Source organism: Cebus imitator, unplaced genomic scaffold, assembly GCF_001604975.1.
Source record: "Cebus imitator isolate Cc_AM_T3 unplaced genomic scaffold, Cebus_imitator-1.0 Scaffold18, whole genome shotgun sequence".
In the NCBI taxonomy this organism is placed as follows: Eukaryota; Metazoa; Chordata; class Mammalia; order Primates; family Cebidae; genus Cebus; species Cebus imitator.
The window spans coordinates 8,852,992-8,870,289 of NW_016107333.1; the positions used below are offsets into that span (position 1 = coordinate 8,852,992).

At 52.6% G+C, this 17,298-nt stretch overlaps 1 protein-coding gene across 4 annotated transcripts in view; it reads right to left on the reverse strand.

Moving 5' to 3' along the window:
• The window catches only part of EFCAB8 (EF-hand calcium binding domain 8), a 71,584-nt gene that overhangs the window by 43,634 nt on the left and 10,652 nt on the right, over positions 1 to 17,298 (reverse strand). For all 4 annotated transcript variants that reach the window (XM_037733298.1, XM_017514387.2, XM_017514364.2 and 1 more), the window contains 6 exons: positions 15,088 to 15,206; positions 12,682 to 12,785; positions 11,520 to 11,655; positions 6,352 to 6,457; positions 3,440 to 3,524; positions 2,488 to 2,612 (listed from right to left, as the gene is read on the reverse strand). In XM_037733298.1, coding sequence (XP_037589226.1) covers positions 2,488 to 2,612; positions 3,440 to 3,524; positions 6,352 to 6,457; positions 11,520 to 11,655; positions 12,682 to 12,785; positions 15,088 to 15,206 — 675 coding nt within the window. The remainder of the gene's footprint in view (positions 1 to 2,487; positions 2,613 to 3,439; positions 3,525 to 6,351; positions 6,458 to 11,519; positions 11,656 to 12,681; positions 12,786 to 15,087; positions 15,207 to 17,298) is intronic.

Consider the following 17,298-nt stretch of genomic DNA (forward strand, 5'->3'; position numbering starts at 1 on the left):
GAAAAAAAAAAAAAAAAAGATACCAGCCTGGACAACACAGTGAGAAGCCATTTCTACAAAAAAATCAAAAAAACAAAACGTTAGCCAGAAATAGTGGTGGCGTGCCTGTGGTCCCAGCTACTCGGGAAGCTGAGGTGTGAGGACCACCTGAGCCCGGGAGATCGAAGCTGTAGTGAAGCATGGTCGCACCACTACACTCCAGCCTGGGCAACAGAGCATGACCTTGTCTCAAATTTTTTAAAATAAGTAAATAAAAATCCATTTGAAAAATACTTAAAAATAAATAAAACAAGCACATCTGGAGGAATTCAGACATGCCAGGTGCAGCCCTCATGGGGCTTGGAGTCTCCCAGCCGCCAAAACCATTCAAGGCCAGCAGCTGATAAATCTTCAGGGAAAGCAAAGCCAATCAGACACAGATGAGTGGAGCCAGCAGTCAGGGACAAATGTGGGTCCTCCGTCAGGGCAGTCTAAGGAGGCAGGTCAGAAGTGCCAGGCACTCGAGGCTCAGGTTTCCTCCCAGGGCTCGAGGAGGGAAGAGGCCACAAGCACCGATCTGGGGGCTTAGGCCAAGCATTTCACTGCTGCAAAGTCACCAGCCCCATCCTGCAAGGGCAGGAGGAAGCTTGCAAAGGAAGTCCCAGGGAGGAGTGGAAAGTTGCCCAAGACTGCCAAAGTGGGGCTGGTCATGCCCGGGCACAGACAGGAGTCAGCTTTATGATGCACTGTGGTTTAGCTGTCAGTTTACCTGCCTGTCTCTCCCACTAGGCTGTCAGGTTCCAGGGAGGGCAGGGAGGAAGTCATAGTCACTGTGCACTTACTAGGTGCCTAATGTTCCACAGATCTTTTTTTTTAGATGGAGTTTCACACTGTCACCCACGCTGGAGTGCAGTGGCGCAATCTCGCCACTGTAACCTCTGCCCCCCAGGTTCACGTGATTCTCCTGCCTCAGCCTCCTGAGTAGCTGGGACTACTGGTGCACACCACCTCACTTGGCTAATTTTTTTGTATTTTTAGTAGAGATGGGGTTTCACTATGTTGGCCATACTGGTCTCAAACTCCTGAGAGTTTGAGGCTCCTAATCCGCCCACCTCGGCCTCCCAAAGTGCTGGGATTACAGGCATGAGCCACCATGCCTGGCCCCACATGTCTTATATCAAAGCCATCAATGAAGTAGGCCCGTACCCATTTGAATAAGGGAACTGAGGCACAAAGAGGTTAAGCAACTGGCTCCAGGTCATGCAGAGCTGGGGTGCATACGTGGGTCTGTCCATCTCCTCCCAAATCCACACACTGGGCCCCCCTCATCTTCCTGTTTGTCCCCAGCCTTCAATCAGCAGGTGACGTGGAAGGACTCCTGCCCAACATGCCAATGTCATCTGCCTCCCTCAATAACCCACTCACCACCACAACTTCCCATGCCAGTTCCCAGGGTGGCGCAGAGCGAGGAGGCCCAAGCAGCTGAGTGAGCAGCTCAGGGCAGGCCAATGAGGCAAGCAGGTGCCAGCCCACTGCTATGTCCAGGACAGGATCTGTCCCTGCCCTGCCAGCGCAGGATGCTCCCCAACAAGCCTGCCAGGGGGCTGCCACCAAGGCCTGGGAAGCCCTGGAGTGTCCTGCTTAGTATCTCTGGCTGGAAAAGGGGTCGATGTCCCTGTGTGGGCCCCCTGGTGGCCTGGGCCTCCTAGTGGATGTGCGTGCAAGGCTGGATTCTGGAGAGGTTCCAGTTCAGATGGGTTCCCTAGGTGGCCCTGAGCCATGTCCTCTGGGGATCTAGCGACCTGGGCAGAACAGCTCCAGTGACTTCCTCCTGCGTTTAGTCAATGTGGGATGCAGCCCACAAAAGGCTAACAGCACAGACTCCAGGGCAGGCAGCCTGACTTCAGATCCTAGCCCCCGCTCATCCAGCAGGGGTGTGTGCAGCTGACCTCACCCCTCTCTGCCTCTTATTCTGGGCTGTAGCCACATCTCCTCCCTCCCGACAGTAAGCCCAGCAGGGGGTGCTCCATACGCCAGTGCGCCCACTCACCCACGCCAGCCAGGCCATGCCCAGGCCCCACAGAGCCCGCCTCCGGGACAGCCCCTGCCCACCCAAAGCATCACCAGAGCCAAGGAGAGCAGAAGCCTCCTCACCACCATCTGAGGAAGTTAGCATCAGCGCTCTCACCCAGTATCAGAGTGGGTGAGGGACTTCCCCAGGGTCCCCCCACTGGCATCATCCTGGGGTGAGGAGCATCCAGCACTCCCTCAGCTGCACCCATCCTCAGAGAGTCTGCCCTCTCCCCAGCCCTCCTGGTCTTCTGCTGCCCATCACCTCTCCCTCTGCACTCTGAGCTGAGCGGCACACACCCTGCACTCAGAAACAGACATCTTCCCAGAGGCTCCCAAGCAGAGACAGGGGGTGGGGGGCATGGGGATCAGGATGGGCTCAGCACCCACATGTAGGCCGTGCCCAGGCCTCCACCCCTTCCCCAGCATCTTAGCTACCCCATTTGGAGGCCCTGGGGAGGATACGAGGGTTGAACAGCCCACTGGCCACGTTTTCAGAGGTGAAGACGATGACGTTGCCCTTGGCATCCCCATAGCAGAACACACCTCGGTGATAGTCAGACCTGGGGAAAGATGAGGACAGAAGAGGCTGTGTGGGCCGGGCATGGTGGCTCACCCTGTAATCCCAGCACTTTGAAAGGTCAAGGCAGGTGAATCACCTGAGGTCAGGAGTTCGAGACCAGCCTGGCCAACATGGTGAAACCCCATCTCTACTAAAAATACAAAAATTAGCTAGGTGTGGTGATGGGCACCTGTAATCCCAGCAACTCGGGAGGCTGAGGCAGGAGAATAACACTTGAACCTGTGAGGTGGAGGTTGCAGTGAGCCGAGATGGTGGCACTGCACTCCAGCCTGGGAGACAGAGTGGGACTTCATCTCAAAAAAAGAAGAAGAAAATAAAGAGGCTGTGGAGCCTCTACTTCCTCTCTGGGCCCCCAACGGCCTCCCTCCTTCTTGGAAGCAAGGGCAGTTCCAACAAGACCTTCCAACCTTGCCAAGAAACCTGATGAGCCAACAAACACGGGCCCAGCAGACCAGGTCCCGCCAATCACTGAACCAGGATTCAATTTTTTTTTCAACCAAATAAATGAATCCCTAGTCCTCCAGCTGCCCTTTGTCAAGTCACCCCTCCCAATAGACTGTGACGTCCCCAAAATCCTCAGCCACAGCCAGACAAGCCAGACAAGCCTCTGCTGGGATTTGGCCGTCTTGGGTGAGGGAGTGACAATGACTCCAAGCTCTGAGTGACCCTGGGGGAGGAGGACGCAGGGGCCTTGGAGCCAGTGGGGAGATCTTTCCAGGGCTGTTTCCAAGGAGGCTTTCTGGGGGCCCCAACCCTAGCCAGTGATGCAGCTGCTGCCGATACCCCGAGCACCTGAGGACAACTCACCAGTAGTCCATGACCAGGGCACAGCTGTCCAGATCAATGAAGGTGAAGGCCCGGACACACCTGTGATCACTAATATCAAAGAACTCTGGGGGAGAGACAGAAGCCACATGGAGCCCAAGCCATGCCTGGGAGGTCTTCAGGCACAGTGAGCAGCCTCATGGCTCTCCCAAGGAATCTGCCCCCTTCAGCCCTTCAGCCCTTCTCCCTCAGAGCAATTATAAGCAGCTGTTCACAGAGTAAACCCCCAACTGGAAACCCAACTGAAAACCCCCAACGGCTTCCCACTGCAGCTGGAATAAAATCCCAGGCTGGATGTGGTGGCTCACGCCTGTGATCCCAGCACTTAGGGAGGCCAAGGGAGAAGGATTGCTTGAGCCCAGGAGTTTGAGGCTGCAGTGAGCAGTGACTGTACTACTGCACTACAGCCCAGGTGACAGAGCAAGACCCTCAATTAAAAAAAAATCTGACTCCTTCCAACAGATCCAGCCTCACTTCCAGACTCTGATGAGCAACAGCCTCGCCACCAGGCTGTCTCCACATCTGGATGGCAGTCTCTTGCCTTCCTCTGCCTCTCTGCATGGCCAGCCACCCCAGAGGGCTGTGGGTCACAAGAGGAGACCTGGGTGGGCTGGGCCGGGGCCACAAAGGCCAGGGGTCACACTGGTGCCACTTCTACCCCTGCTTCTGGCCTTGACTGAGTGCCTCCGAGCAGGTGACAGCTGCTACATCGGGACAGCAGTGATGACATAATGATCTCTAAAATGGGGTTGTGGGCTGGGTATAGTGGCTCACGCCTGTAATGCCAGCACTGTGGAAGGCTGAGGCAAGTGAATCACCTGAGGTCAGGAGATGGAGACCAGCCTGGCCAACATGGTGAAATCACATCTCTCCTAAAAATACAAAAATTAGCCAGGACTGGTGGCGCGTGCCTGTACACCCAGATGCCTGATGAGCTGACAAACACGGGCCCAAAAGACCAGGTCCAGTCCATCACTGAACCAGAATTCAACACTCTTTTTTTTCATCCAGAAGTCTTTTTTTTTTTTTTTTTTGAGACAGAGTTTCGCTCTTGTTACCCCGGCTGGAGTGCAATGGCGCGATCCCGGCTCACCGCAACATCCGCCTCCCGGGTTCAGGCAATTCTGCTGCCTCAGTCTCCTGAGTAGCTGGGATTACAGGCACGCGCCACCATGCCCAGCTAATGTTTTGTATTTTTAGTAGAGACGGGGTTTCACCATGTTGACCAGGATGGTCTCGATCTCTTGACCTCGTGATCCACCCGCCTCGGCCTCCCACAGTGCTGGGATTACAGGCTTGAGCCACCGCGCCCGGCCTCTTTTTTTCAACAAAAATAAATGAATCCCTAGTCCAGCTACTCAGGAGGTTGAAACAGGAGAATCACTTGAACCCAGGAGGCAGAGGCTACAGTGAGCCGAGATTGCACCACTGCACTGCAGCCTAGGTGGCAGAGTGAGACTCTGTCTCAAAAAAAAAAAAATGGGGTTCTAATGCCAAATTCTCAGGTCTGAGGATGAAGGACCAGAACGCCTGGGACAGCACCTGAGCCCCTGGAAACAGGTGTTGCAATGGAAAGCCCAGGTGTGAATCACAGAGAGATTGCTCTAGCCCTTGCTTGATGGCTGACCACTTTCTCTGTATCACACAATTTAGCCTCATAATGATGTCAATGTTGATTAGGAGCCCACTCTGTGCCAGGCACCACGCCAGGAGCTTCACACGCCAACCACTAAGCCACACTCACCCTGGAGCCATCTATCATTGGCCCCATTTTACCTCTGGGTAAAGCGAGGCACTGGGAGGTAAAGTCATTGCTCCAAGGCAGACATCTACAGAGCAGTGGTACCAGGGTCTGAACCCAGGTCCTTTTGATTCCAAAGTCCCTGCTTGTTCCAGACAGCTGCTCTCTCTCCCCCCATTCAGCCTCGCATTGCCAGCTATAGTTTCAGGTATGAATTTCCTCTTCCTGACCACCTTACAGGTGTGCTCAGTCAGACGCTCATTCATTATCCATCCATTCAACAGACATCAAGCATCCAGGAGGTACCAGGCACCAAGACACTGAGTTGAGCAGAAGAGATGCAGTCCTTGATCTCATGGAGCTTCCAGTCTGGAGGAGGAGACACGTGCTGAACAGAAGCACACTAATGCATGTGAGATGACACTGAAAGGGGGACCTTGAAGGGAAGAGGTACAATCTCATGGGGTCTTACTAACAGAGGATCTTGGACTAGAGGGTCAGGGAGGGCTTCCTGGAGGAAGTGACTTCTGAGATGAGAGCCAAAGGAAAAGCAGAGACTGTGGGGTCAGAGAGAGGGGCAGGAGGGACGGCAGAGCAGAGACCAAGGCCACAGCGCCTGTCAGAGGAGGCGAGAGGAGGCCACAGTGGCCTCAGCACCACAGGGAGGGGACAGGTGGGGACTACTGGAGGCAGCAGGGGTCAGACCTCTGAAGGCCTCATAGACCACACTAAGGATCCCACCTCCATCCTAAGAGCACTAGGGTAGGGTGAAGGCTTTCTGCAGAGGGGCACTGTAAATGCACATCCTGCCTTTAGGGGCATGAGGGGAAGCACAGCATGCAGGAGAGGCTATTTCAGTGAGAGTGAAGGTGGCCTGGACTAGGAGTGGCAAGAGGCAGGATGTAGAATTGGGACCGGAGATAGACTGGTTACGGGCTCTGGCTTGTAAATTCGGGTCTGTTCAACATCACTGTGTCACGCGAGCATTCACTGACCATCCCCTGCCTACTCGGCACTAAGGCCTCGCCATCTGGCCATCCTCCCAGGGGCTCTGATCCATGTTCACAGTTGCTCAGCCAACAGACCTCTCCCAGGCACCAATACAGGTCCCCCAGTGGCTGAGAGCAAGGCTGGGGAGTCCCCAGGGACTCACCTATCTTTTGTTTGGTAGACGCAATCGCAACGAGGTTCATATTGTGCAGACATACCATGTCAATGACCCACATCGGCTGGTTGTGGAGCTGCTGGGTCTGGTTAAGCTGCCAGAGGAAGAGCAGAGGAGAGGGGCTGGGAAGCATGCCCAGGCCAGCACAGCTCCCTATGAACGCCTCCTGCCACATGAGGCCCTGGTGCCACCACAGACCTGGCATGGAGCCCAGCACTACCACTAAGACTAGCAATGGGGGCCCTGGATAAATTCCCCAGCCTCCCTGAGTCTGTTTCCCCATCTGTAAAATGGGCTTAAAAAACACCTTCTTGGGGCCAGGCGCAGTGACCCACACCTGTAATCCCAACACTTCGGGAGGCCAAGGTGAACAGATCACCTGACGTTGGGAGTTCAAGACCAGCCTGACCAACATGGAGAAACCCCATCTCTACTAAGAAATAGATAGATAGATAGATAGATAGATAGATAGATAGATAGATAGATAGATGATAGATAGATATACAAAAAATTAGCCAGGCATGGTGGTGCATGCCTGTAATCCCAGCTACTTTGGAGGCTGAGGCGGGAGAATTACTTGAACCCAGGAGGTGAAGGTTATAGTAAGCTGAGGTCTCACCACTGCACTCTAGCCTGGGCAACAAGAGTAAAATTCTGTCTCAAAAAAAGAACACCTTCTTTACAATCCCCTTCTGGAGCAGTCTCACAGTTCTAAAGTCTTGGCTGCAATGAGCTGTGAACACACCACTGCACTCAAGCCTGGGCAAGAGTGAGACCCTGTCTCGGAAAAAAAAAAAAAAACCAAAGTCTTGAATATGCATAGCTCATGATACAGGGATCTGTTTCCAAGACATTTCTATGGGGGTGTTTGCATGTACTCAAAGGGGACGGGGCAGCTGCTGTTAGAGCAACAGGCCAGAAGCCACCTGGAAAGCACAGCTGATCTCAACCCACACCACCGACACCGACACCACCCAGACACTAAGAACAAGGGAGCTGTGCACGTGCCAATAAAGAAGAGTTGCCAAGAGATATTAGTGACAAACCAAGGTAACAAGCAGCATTACAATATGCTTCCAGTCGCACATTTAAAAAGAAAAGGGCACAGTGGCTCACGCCTGTAATCTCAGCACTTTCAGAGGCCAAGGCGGGAGGATCACTTGAGCCCAGGAGCTTGAAACCAGCCTGGGGAGCATAGGGAGACCCCATCTCTACAAAAAAAAATTTTTTTTAATTAGCTGGGCATGGTGGCGCAGGCCTATAGTCCCAGCTACTTGGGACTACTCCCAGGCTGAGGTGGGAGGACCCCTTGAGCCCAGGACGTTGAGGCTGCAGTGAGCTGTCATTGCACCACTGCACTCCAGCCTGGGTGACAGAGCAAGACCAAGAGAAAGAGAAAAGACAGGTGGGGCGGGGAGGGAAAGAGAAAGAAAAGAAAAAAGAAAGAAAGAAAGATGTAAAAGGAAAGGAAAGGAGAGAGAAAGAAAGAAAAGAAAAGGAAAGGGGCATGTAGAGAGGATAGCCATGGAAGACCACCCCAAAACTGGTCACAGCTGTTGCCTGCAGGGAGAGGAAGTAGTAACTGGGGGAAGGAAGACTGACTTCCACTATCTGCCCCTCCATAGATCTGAATCCTGTTTTCCATCTGCAGGTATCACCTGGTCAAAGCGGCTTAATAACAAGAATTTGTTCTGCAAAGTTGCAAGGAATGAAGGGAATAAGGAAAGTTAAAGTGGCCATGCGCAGTGGCTCATGCCTGCAATCCCAGCACTTTGGGAGGCCAAGGTGGGGGGATCATGAGGTCAAGAGATCAAAACCATCCTGGCCAACATGGTGAAACCCTGTCTTATTAAAAATACAAAAAAATTAGCTGGATGTGGTGGTGCATGCTTGTAGTCCCAGCTACTCGAGAAACCCAGGCAAGAGAATTTTTTGAACCTGGGAGGCAGAGGTTGCAGTGAGCCGAGATCATGCCACTGCACTCCAGCCTGGGCAACAGAGCAAGACTCTGTCTCAAAAATAAAAACAAGAAAGTTAAAGCATTGAGGGTGGTGCCCAGCACTCAGTAGGAGCCCAGCACCGGTGCCTCCTGCACTCACGTAACATGCACGCACACAGAATTCAGGCTGGCACTCCACACAAGGGAAGCCATGAGCAAAGCCAGGTCAGCAGAAGTGAGCTCCTGTGTCCTAGGGAAGAGGGGAGGCCAGCCTACTTGGCTTAGAGTTGAAGAGGAATCAGATATGAGATGGGTGTGGCCACCTAAGGAATCTATTTTACTCTGTTTTTTTTTGAGACTGAGTCTCACTCTGTTGCCCAGGCTAGAGTGCAGTGGTGTGATCTTAGCTCGCCGGAAGTTCTGCCTCCTGGGTTCAAGCAATTCTCGTGCCTCAGCTTCCCGAGTAGCTGGGATTACAGATGTGCACCATCACATCTGGCTAATTTTTGTATTTTTAGTAGAGACAAGGTTTCACCATGTTGGCCAGGCTGGTCTCAAACTCCTGACCTCAAGTGATCCACCTACCATGGTCTCCCAAAGTGCTGAGACTACAGGCATAAGCTCCCGTGCCTGGCCCTGTATTTTACTCTCTGAATGACACCACAGGCTCTGAACTGAAGAAAGCAGAAAGAAGTATGATCTGAAAAGCTGGGAGGAAGGAGCAGGGAGGAGCGTAAACCAATTCCTCTAGATGGGTATTCAGGAGGAGTAAGGAAGGCAGGGGCAGAGAGGAGCCTGTTCCATCAGAGCTCAGGGCACTAAGAGAAGAGAGGACTGTGCTATTGGGCTCCCTAGGTGGTTCTGGTGATGAAGACTGGGACAGAAACCCCCTGAGTCCCTCTCTTCTGCTCAGGGCTAGAGTCTAACCCACATACACTGGTAGCTTTGATAACTCCCACCACCCACACTGTTCAGATGAGAATCAAAGAGCCCTAGAGAGTTTCAGTGACTTGTACCCAAGATCACATAGCTCTTGAGTGGAGCTCAGCTCCCCCCACCCAGCTCAAACTTGAGATCTTTCCATTGGCATGACAGTGGGTGTGTGGTCCTGGGATGGCAACTCCTGCTAAAGCAGCCCCTCCAGGTGGGCCTTCCCAGTGAGCCTTCCTCTGTTCCCTTCAGCCTTTGGAGGTGCTTCAGTGACCATGTAGCAGCCACAAGCAGGGGCTCTGGCCGCAACACACCCTGCCCCAGTCCACACACAGAAAAGCAAGATGGATGGCTGTGGAAATTCACTCAGGGTGGTAGCAAAAATATTAAGGGAAAAATTTTAGAGAAAGTTATAGAATATCAAACCCTTTTGGAAAGCCTAAGGGTTTTTTCTATAGTTCTTGGCTGAAGGCAAACAGAGTCTCTTTGCAGGAGCCAGAGAGATTAGGGTGCAAATACAAAGGAATGTAAGTAGTTTATCTAGCTAGCTTGTTTACTCATGTGGTCTTAAAAATAATCTTTGAGGCCGGGCGCGGTGGCTCAAGCCTGTAATCCCAGCACTTTGGGAGGCCGAGGCGGGTGGATCACGAGGTCAAGAGATCGAGACCATCCTGGTCAACATGGTGAAACCCCGTCCCTACTAAAACTACAAAAAATTAGCTGGGCATGGTGGCGCGTGCCTGTAGTCCCAGCTACTCAGGAGGCTGAGGCAGGAGAATTGCCTGAATCCAGGAGGCGGAGGTTGCGGTGAGCCGAGATCGTGCCATTGCACTCCAGCCTGGGTAACAAGAGCGAAACTCCGTCTCAAAAAATAATAATAATAATAATAATAATAATAATCTTTGAGCCAGATGGCCCTCTCAGGGAGAGGTCAACCAGGGATATTACCCTCTAGTGGTGTTTGCTTTGGGCATCAGAACCTGTGCTTTAAACTCCAGCCTCTAGTGGTGTTGACTCAAGCCTCTGTCAATTAAATTTTATGAATAAATGCAAGTCTCACTGGCTGGTGGGGGCTGGTGGTCACAACTGTTTACAGTACTCTCCAGGGATTCTGTAAGTGACCACGGACCCTCAGCTGAACTGGCAAAGCATAATATCTGTGTGTCAGCATACTTTATTCATCCATGGCTGAGTTGGGTTCTGCAGGACAGACCCCTGCAGGTGGTGACCCTGACAGCGCCACCCAACATGGGAGGACACCAACAGAGGGCTATGGAAGCCACAGCCTCAGGACAGCAATTGTGACTCCCTCTTGGTGCACCCAGGAGGGCCATGGGACCTCCACACACCCTAGTTCCACCCAGGCCTCTTCTTCCCCAAAGGCTGGGCTCTGATGCAACTGTGAATCACTCTGCAGGTACACAGGCTTAGAGAGCCCTTCCTCTGGGGGCTGTATTCTCAATAAGCCTTTCTGTAGAGCCCTGGAGAACAGTGCTTTTCTCATCTGCTGGAAGATTCTGGACTGGCCTAGAGACCAAGTACAAAGCAGTTCTCCTGAGCGTCTTCTCACTTACTACTCTCAGCCAGGAGCTGGCAGCACAAAGACAAGGGTGATGTCAGCTTAAATCCAGTGGGAACTTGCTGCATGCCCTGCCCTGCCCCAAGCACCACACATGTATTACACCATCAAGTGTTCCCAACTGCACTGTGAAGAAACACTACAGCTAGCCCCATTTAACAGATGAGGAAACTAAGGCACAGAGAATATATAGTAAGTACCTTGTCCAGGTCACGGAGCTGGCAGGTGGTACAGTCAGGATTCTAACGCTGGCTGTTGGGCTCTAGAGCCCATGCTCACAACCACTATGACCTCCTGCCTGGATCAGGCAAAAGGCCTGAATCAGCAGGACTTGGGGACAGTGTGGGAGTGGCTGACCCTAGCACAGGAGTCTTGGGGATGACAATACCATTCACTGAGATGGGGACGCAAGAGAAGTTAACCCAGTGGGCAGGGACAGCGGAAGGGACATGCTGTTTGGGCTAACGGGTTTGAGGGGTTCTGTAAGATGCCTGCATGGGACAGGCATCCAGGTGGAATCCTGCTTAGCGGAAGGGAAATGCATGGCTCCCACAGGGAAGCCAAGTCAGGACCCAGGTGCTGTGACTGCGAGTCCAGGCTGCTCAGACTATGAATCTGCCTGTGTCCAGGTCACCTTCACCATCGGGGTGCTAAGGCAGAGGCCCTCTGATGATCCATATGTGCACCATGCGCACGGGCCCCACTCACCCTAAAGGAGCTGATCAGCGAGAAGGACTCGGACCAGAACTGCAGGATCCCGTCTTTGGTGACAGTCAGGAAACACCCGATCTTCTTGAACTGGTGGATTAAAAACGTCACCTTCACCACCTCACAGCCATGGTTCCTGTGGAATGTGATGAGAGAGAAGAGCTCAGGTGAAAACAGCTCAGGGAGGGGGCACCTGCAGCAAAACAGAGAACCACCGAGAAGGAAGGACAAAAGCCAGCAGAGCATCACGCACAGGCATGCGTGTGCGCACACCAGGAAAACATAGCCGGCTATGTGAGCTGCGGGGCTCTGCCCCCTCCTCCAAGCGGGTTTCTACTGGATCATCAACAGTGGCCAAAAGAGAAAGGGCCCCAGAAGCTGGTATGAGGTGGGGCTCCAGAGCTGGTATGAGGTGGGGCTCCAGCAAGCTTATCCTGCGAAGTAGCCAGCCAGCCTCCTCGTGACATGGTGGGACAGAGGAGACAGAACAGAGGTCACCCACAAAGCTTCTTTCATAGGAAAAACCACCCACAGAGAGTGAGCAGAGTGGAGCCTGAGGCTGAAAACTGAGAAACAGCACTTTCTAGCAACTGCTCTAGTGCTCTGGGGTAGAGGGTGGAACAGAACCCAAGGATGAGATCAAAGAGGACAAGGGGCAGTGGGGAACTAGGGCCCCATGCACCAAACAGGCTTCAGTGGTCCCCTCTGGGGGCTGCTTCCCTGTCGCCTGGGAGGAAACCCCTAGCCCTGCCTGTGCCTGCCACCTGGGCCACCTGGACCCCTGTGATGAAACTGCCAGACCCACTCCGCACCAACCAGGAAGCAGGAGAAGCAATGCTGTATATTGACTGGGGAATGGAGTCTGAGAGGGCCAAAAAGAGCAGCCCTGCCATTTTCTACTTACTGGCCTGGGGCCAGTCATTCGACCTCTCCAGGCCTCAGTGGCCTCATCTATAAAATGGGGACAAATCACCTACCTCAATCCTAACACTTACAGGGCTGTGAGGTTGAAATGAGCCAAAGGATATCAGGCAGCAGGCTGACGCCAACCCCCTGGTCAGCACCAGCGAGGTCACGGACTGAGGGAGGGGCTCGCTGCAGGCTGGCACCAGCACTTGTCCAGTCACCCCCACCCACCAGGGCCCAGGCAGAGGCTCCTTACAGGGGGATGACCCTCATCGGGAGGTGGAAGTGCAGGCGGTACTGGCTCTTTTGCATGTCCTCCTTTCCCTGGAACTCTCGCATCATGTAATCCACATACTTTTGCTGCCTCGGAAAGAAAACACAAGGGAGGCAAAATGGTCTCGGACTTTGGCGTCAAGAATGCAAACCTGATTCCCAGCCCCCTGCCCCTCCATCTCTCCCAGGCTCTTCCAAGGGGCTCTGGTGGCTGCTTCCCAAGTACTGGCCAAGGCAAGTGGTCAAGCAACAGACCTGCTCTTTGTTTGTTTGTTACTCACGCTAGAGTGCAGTGGTGTGATCACAGTTTACTGCTCAGCCTCCCAAGGTGCTGGGATTATAAGCATGAGCCACCACACCTGGCCTTTTCTTTTTTTCCTTTGGGACAGGGTCTCACTCTGTCTCCCAGGCTGGAGTGCAATGGTGTAGTCACGGCTTACTGCAGCCTCAGTCTGCCAGGTTCAAGTGATCCTCCCACCGGAGTGCAATGGTGTAGTCACGGCTTACTGCAGCCTCAGTCTGCCAGGTTCAAGTGATCCTCCCACCTCGGCCTCCTGAGTAGCTGGGACCACAGATGCATGCCACAATACCCAGCTAGTTTTTGCATTTTTTGTAGAGACAGGGTTTCTCCATATTGCCCAGGCTGGTCTTGAACTGCTGGACTCAAGTGGTCTGCCAGAGTTCTGGGATTAAAGGTGTGAGCTGCCGCGCCTGGACGGCAGACCTATTCTCGAATCCTGAGTATGGGAAGGGGCTACTTGCAGCATTCACTAAGAGAGCACAGCAGCGCCTCCCTAGCCGTCCTGAAGTGCTAAGTGCATCCTCAGATCACCCCCACAATAGGCATTGCCCTGGGAGCTCTTTATTCACTCTAAGGATAATAAGACCGAGGCCCCTATAAGGATATGTGATACGCCCATGTTGAAACTTCAGGTTAACAGCAGGGAGCACCCACAACCAGGGCCACTGGGGCAACTCCATACTCCATCCCGCTGCCCAGCTGCTGGAAAACACAGCCAAGGCCCAAAGCAGCCATCATACAAAGCTATAATGCGAAATGGGGGGTTGTGAAGAAGGACCACTGGGTAAAGCACTGAGAATGCTGGGAATGCAGGGGGGTTACTTTTTTTAAGATGGAGTCTCGCTCTGTCACCCCGGCTGGAGTGCAGCCGTGCAATCTCAGCTCACGGCAACCTCCACCTCCCGGGTTCAGGCGATTCTTCTGCCTCACCCTCCCGAGTAGCTGGAACGACAGGCATGCACCACCACGCCTGGCTAATTTTTGTATTTTTAATAGAGATGGGGTTTCACCATATTGGCCAGGCTGGTCTCAAACTCCTGACCTCAGGAAATCACCCACCTGGGGCTCCCAAAGTGCTGGGATTTCAGGCGTGACCCACCACGCCCAGCCGGTTTAAATTACTTTTTATTCTTTTTCTTTTAGTTGGCCTCATTGTTCTAAAGGAAATGCTTATTATAGAACATTAAGAGAAATAAAAACAAGAGAATTAAGAAGAATAAATCCCAGAGTGTATGCCTATGCTGAGGAGAGCTACGAGACTGCAGTTACCACAGGGACTCTCGAGGCACGCTCCCTAGGTTTGAATACTGGCTCCAGTGCTGATGAGGCTGAAGCCCTGGGCAAACTTTCCTAACTGCCCCATGCCTCAGTTTCCCAATCTGTCAAATGGAGGTAAGTTTTTTTGTTTTGCTTTGTTTTGTTTCTGAGACATGGTCTCACTTGGTCATCCAGGCTGGAGTACAGTGGTACAATCTCAGCTCACTGCAGCCTTAACCTCCTGGGTTCAAACAATCCTCCCAGCTCAGCTTCCCAAGTAGCTGGGACTACAGGCCTGCAGCACCACACCCCGCTAATATTTGGCATTTTTTGTAGAGGCAGGGTTTTACCATGTTGCCTAGGCTGGTCTTGAACTCCTGACCTCGTGTTCTGCCCGCCTTGGCCTCCCAAAGTGCTGGGATTACAGGAGTGAGCCACCGTGCCTGGCCAAGTTGGCCTATTCCTTAGTGATGGTGAAGGGCCATGAGATGGTCGTGGTACCAGCTTGAATCCCCCAAGCCAAATGGGGGGCTGGTGGGCAGGGCAGGCACATGGCAGGTGGGAAGGCCTTTGTGCTCACCACTGCACACTCAGTAGGTCTCACACAGGAGCCAATGACACTTGTCCCTGGGGAATGAGCTGCCAGGAACTCAGCTCACAAAGGTCTCGGGAGGGACCTTTCCACCCCACAAGCCCCTCGACTGGGGCTGGAATCCACAGGGAGGCTTTCCCACGTAGTGATGGCCTCCCATCTTCAGCCCCGCCAATTGGCCAAGGACTGGGCCCTCCAGCCTCCCTCCAGCACCTGAGGCATCGGGGCACCCTCCTCACCCAGGTGACGAAGCCTTCACAGTCCGAGTCCACCTTCAAAAACAGCTCCTTTAGCATGTCATCCGACGCACTGCTCAGGACCTTCTTCATGGCCTTGATGAAGGCGTCCATGCCCAGGGCTTCAAAGAGAGAAGACAGAACATCATCCCCTTCCTCACAAGTCCCATGGCCTATCACCGCCACGTGTTCTCCAGTGTGGGTGCTGAGGGGACACACAGAAGATCACATGTACGGCTGAGCGCCGTGGCTCATGCAGTGGATCACTTGAGATTAGGAGTTTGAGAGCAGGTTAGGAAACATAGGGAGACCCAGTCTACATAAAATTTTTAAATTAGCCAAGTGTGGTGGTGTGAGCCTATAGTGCCTGCTGGTCGGGAGACTAAGGTGGGAGGATCACTTGAACCCGGGAAGTAGAGGCTGTAGTTGGCCATGACCTCGCCACTGCACTCCAGCCTAGGTGATGGAGACAGACCCTGTCTCTAAAAAGTAAATAAAATAAAGACTGGACGCAACGGTTCACACCTATAATCCCAGTACTTTGGGATGAATTGCCCAGGCTCTTGATGTCCTGGGCTCAGGCAATTCTCCAACCTTGGCCTCCCAAAGTGCTGGGATTACAGGCATGAGCCACTGCACCTGACCAGAAGCACTATTTTTTTTTTTTTTTTAGATGGAGTCTTGTTTTATTGCTCATGCCTGTAATCCTAGCACTTTGGGAGTCCAAGGCAGGCAAATCACAAGGTGAGGAGTTCGAGACCAGCCTGGCCAATATGATGAAACCCTTTCTCTACTAAAAATACAAAAATGAGCTGGGCTAACCAACAGAATATGGCACAGGTGACAGGATATGCACATGATTACATGATTTGTTATGTAAGATTGCAATACCTGAGGCCGGGCACAGTAGCTCATGCCTGTAATCCCAGCACTTTGGGAGGCCAACACAGGTGGATCATAAGGTCAGGAGTTCGAGACCGTCCTGGCTAACACAGTGAAACCCCATCTCTGCGAAAAATGCAAAAAATTAGCCAGGCATGGTGGCATGCACCTGTAGTCCCAGCTGCTCAGGAGGCTAAGGCAGGAGAATCACAGGAGAAGGTTGTGGTGAGCCAAGATCACACCATTGCACTCCAGCCTGGTTGACAGAGCAAGACTCCCACTCAAAAAATAAATGAATAAAAATAAAAACAATAAAAAAGATTGCAACACCCATCTTGCTGGAGTTTTTCTCCCCCATATTGGCTTGAGCCTTGCAGGCAGCTATGCTGGTGAATCCTGCATGGACAGTGAGCAGCCTCTAGAAGCTTAAGGTAGCCTCCCATCAACAGTCAGGAAGAAACAGAGGCCCTTAGTCACACAGCGACAACGAACTGAATTCTGCGAACAACCTGAGTGAGCTCAGAAGTGGGTCCTTCCCCGGTCAAGTCCAAGATCATTCCACAGCCCCAGTCAACAACTTATTATTTGTTTTTTTTATTTTTTTAGAGATGGAGACTCACTCTGTGGTCTAGGCTGGAGTACAGTGCTGCACTATTGGCTCACTGCAACCCCCACCTCCCAGGTTCATGCAATTCTCTGCCTCAGCCTCCCAAGTAGCTGGAATTAGAGGCCCATGCCACCACGCCTGGCTAATATTTGTATTTTTAATAAAGATGGGGTTTCACCATGTTGGCCAGGATGGTCCCAAACTCCTTACCTTAGGTAATCTGCCCACCTTGGCCTGTCAAAGTGCTGGGATTAGAGGCATGAGTCACTGCACCCCGCCCCAGCCAACAACTTGATTGCAGCCTTGTGTGAGCCTGAACAGAGAAGCAGCTAAGCCATGCCCAGACTCCTGCCCCACCAAAGCTGTGAGGTGCATTGGTTTAAGCCACTAAGATTGTGGTTCTATCACACAGCAATAGATAATAAACCATACATATGAAACTGAAAGAAAACATACCCAAATGCTAACAATGGTTACATTTGGACTAGGGGTATTTTAAAAATTTTTCTACATCCCAAATAGCCCCCAAAATGTTTGCAATACCTATGTAATGTTTGAAAGTTTTGGGCCAGGCGTCGTGGCTCAAGCCTGTAATCCCAGCACTTTGGGAGGCCGAGGCGGATGGATCACGAGGTCAAGAGATCGAGACCATCCTGGTCAACATGGTGAAACCCCGTCTCTACTAAAAATACAAAAAATTAGCTGGGCATGGTGGCACGTGCCTG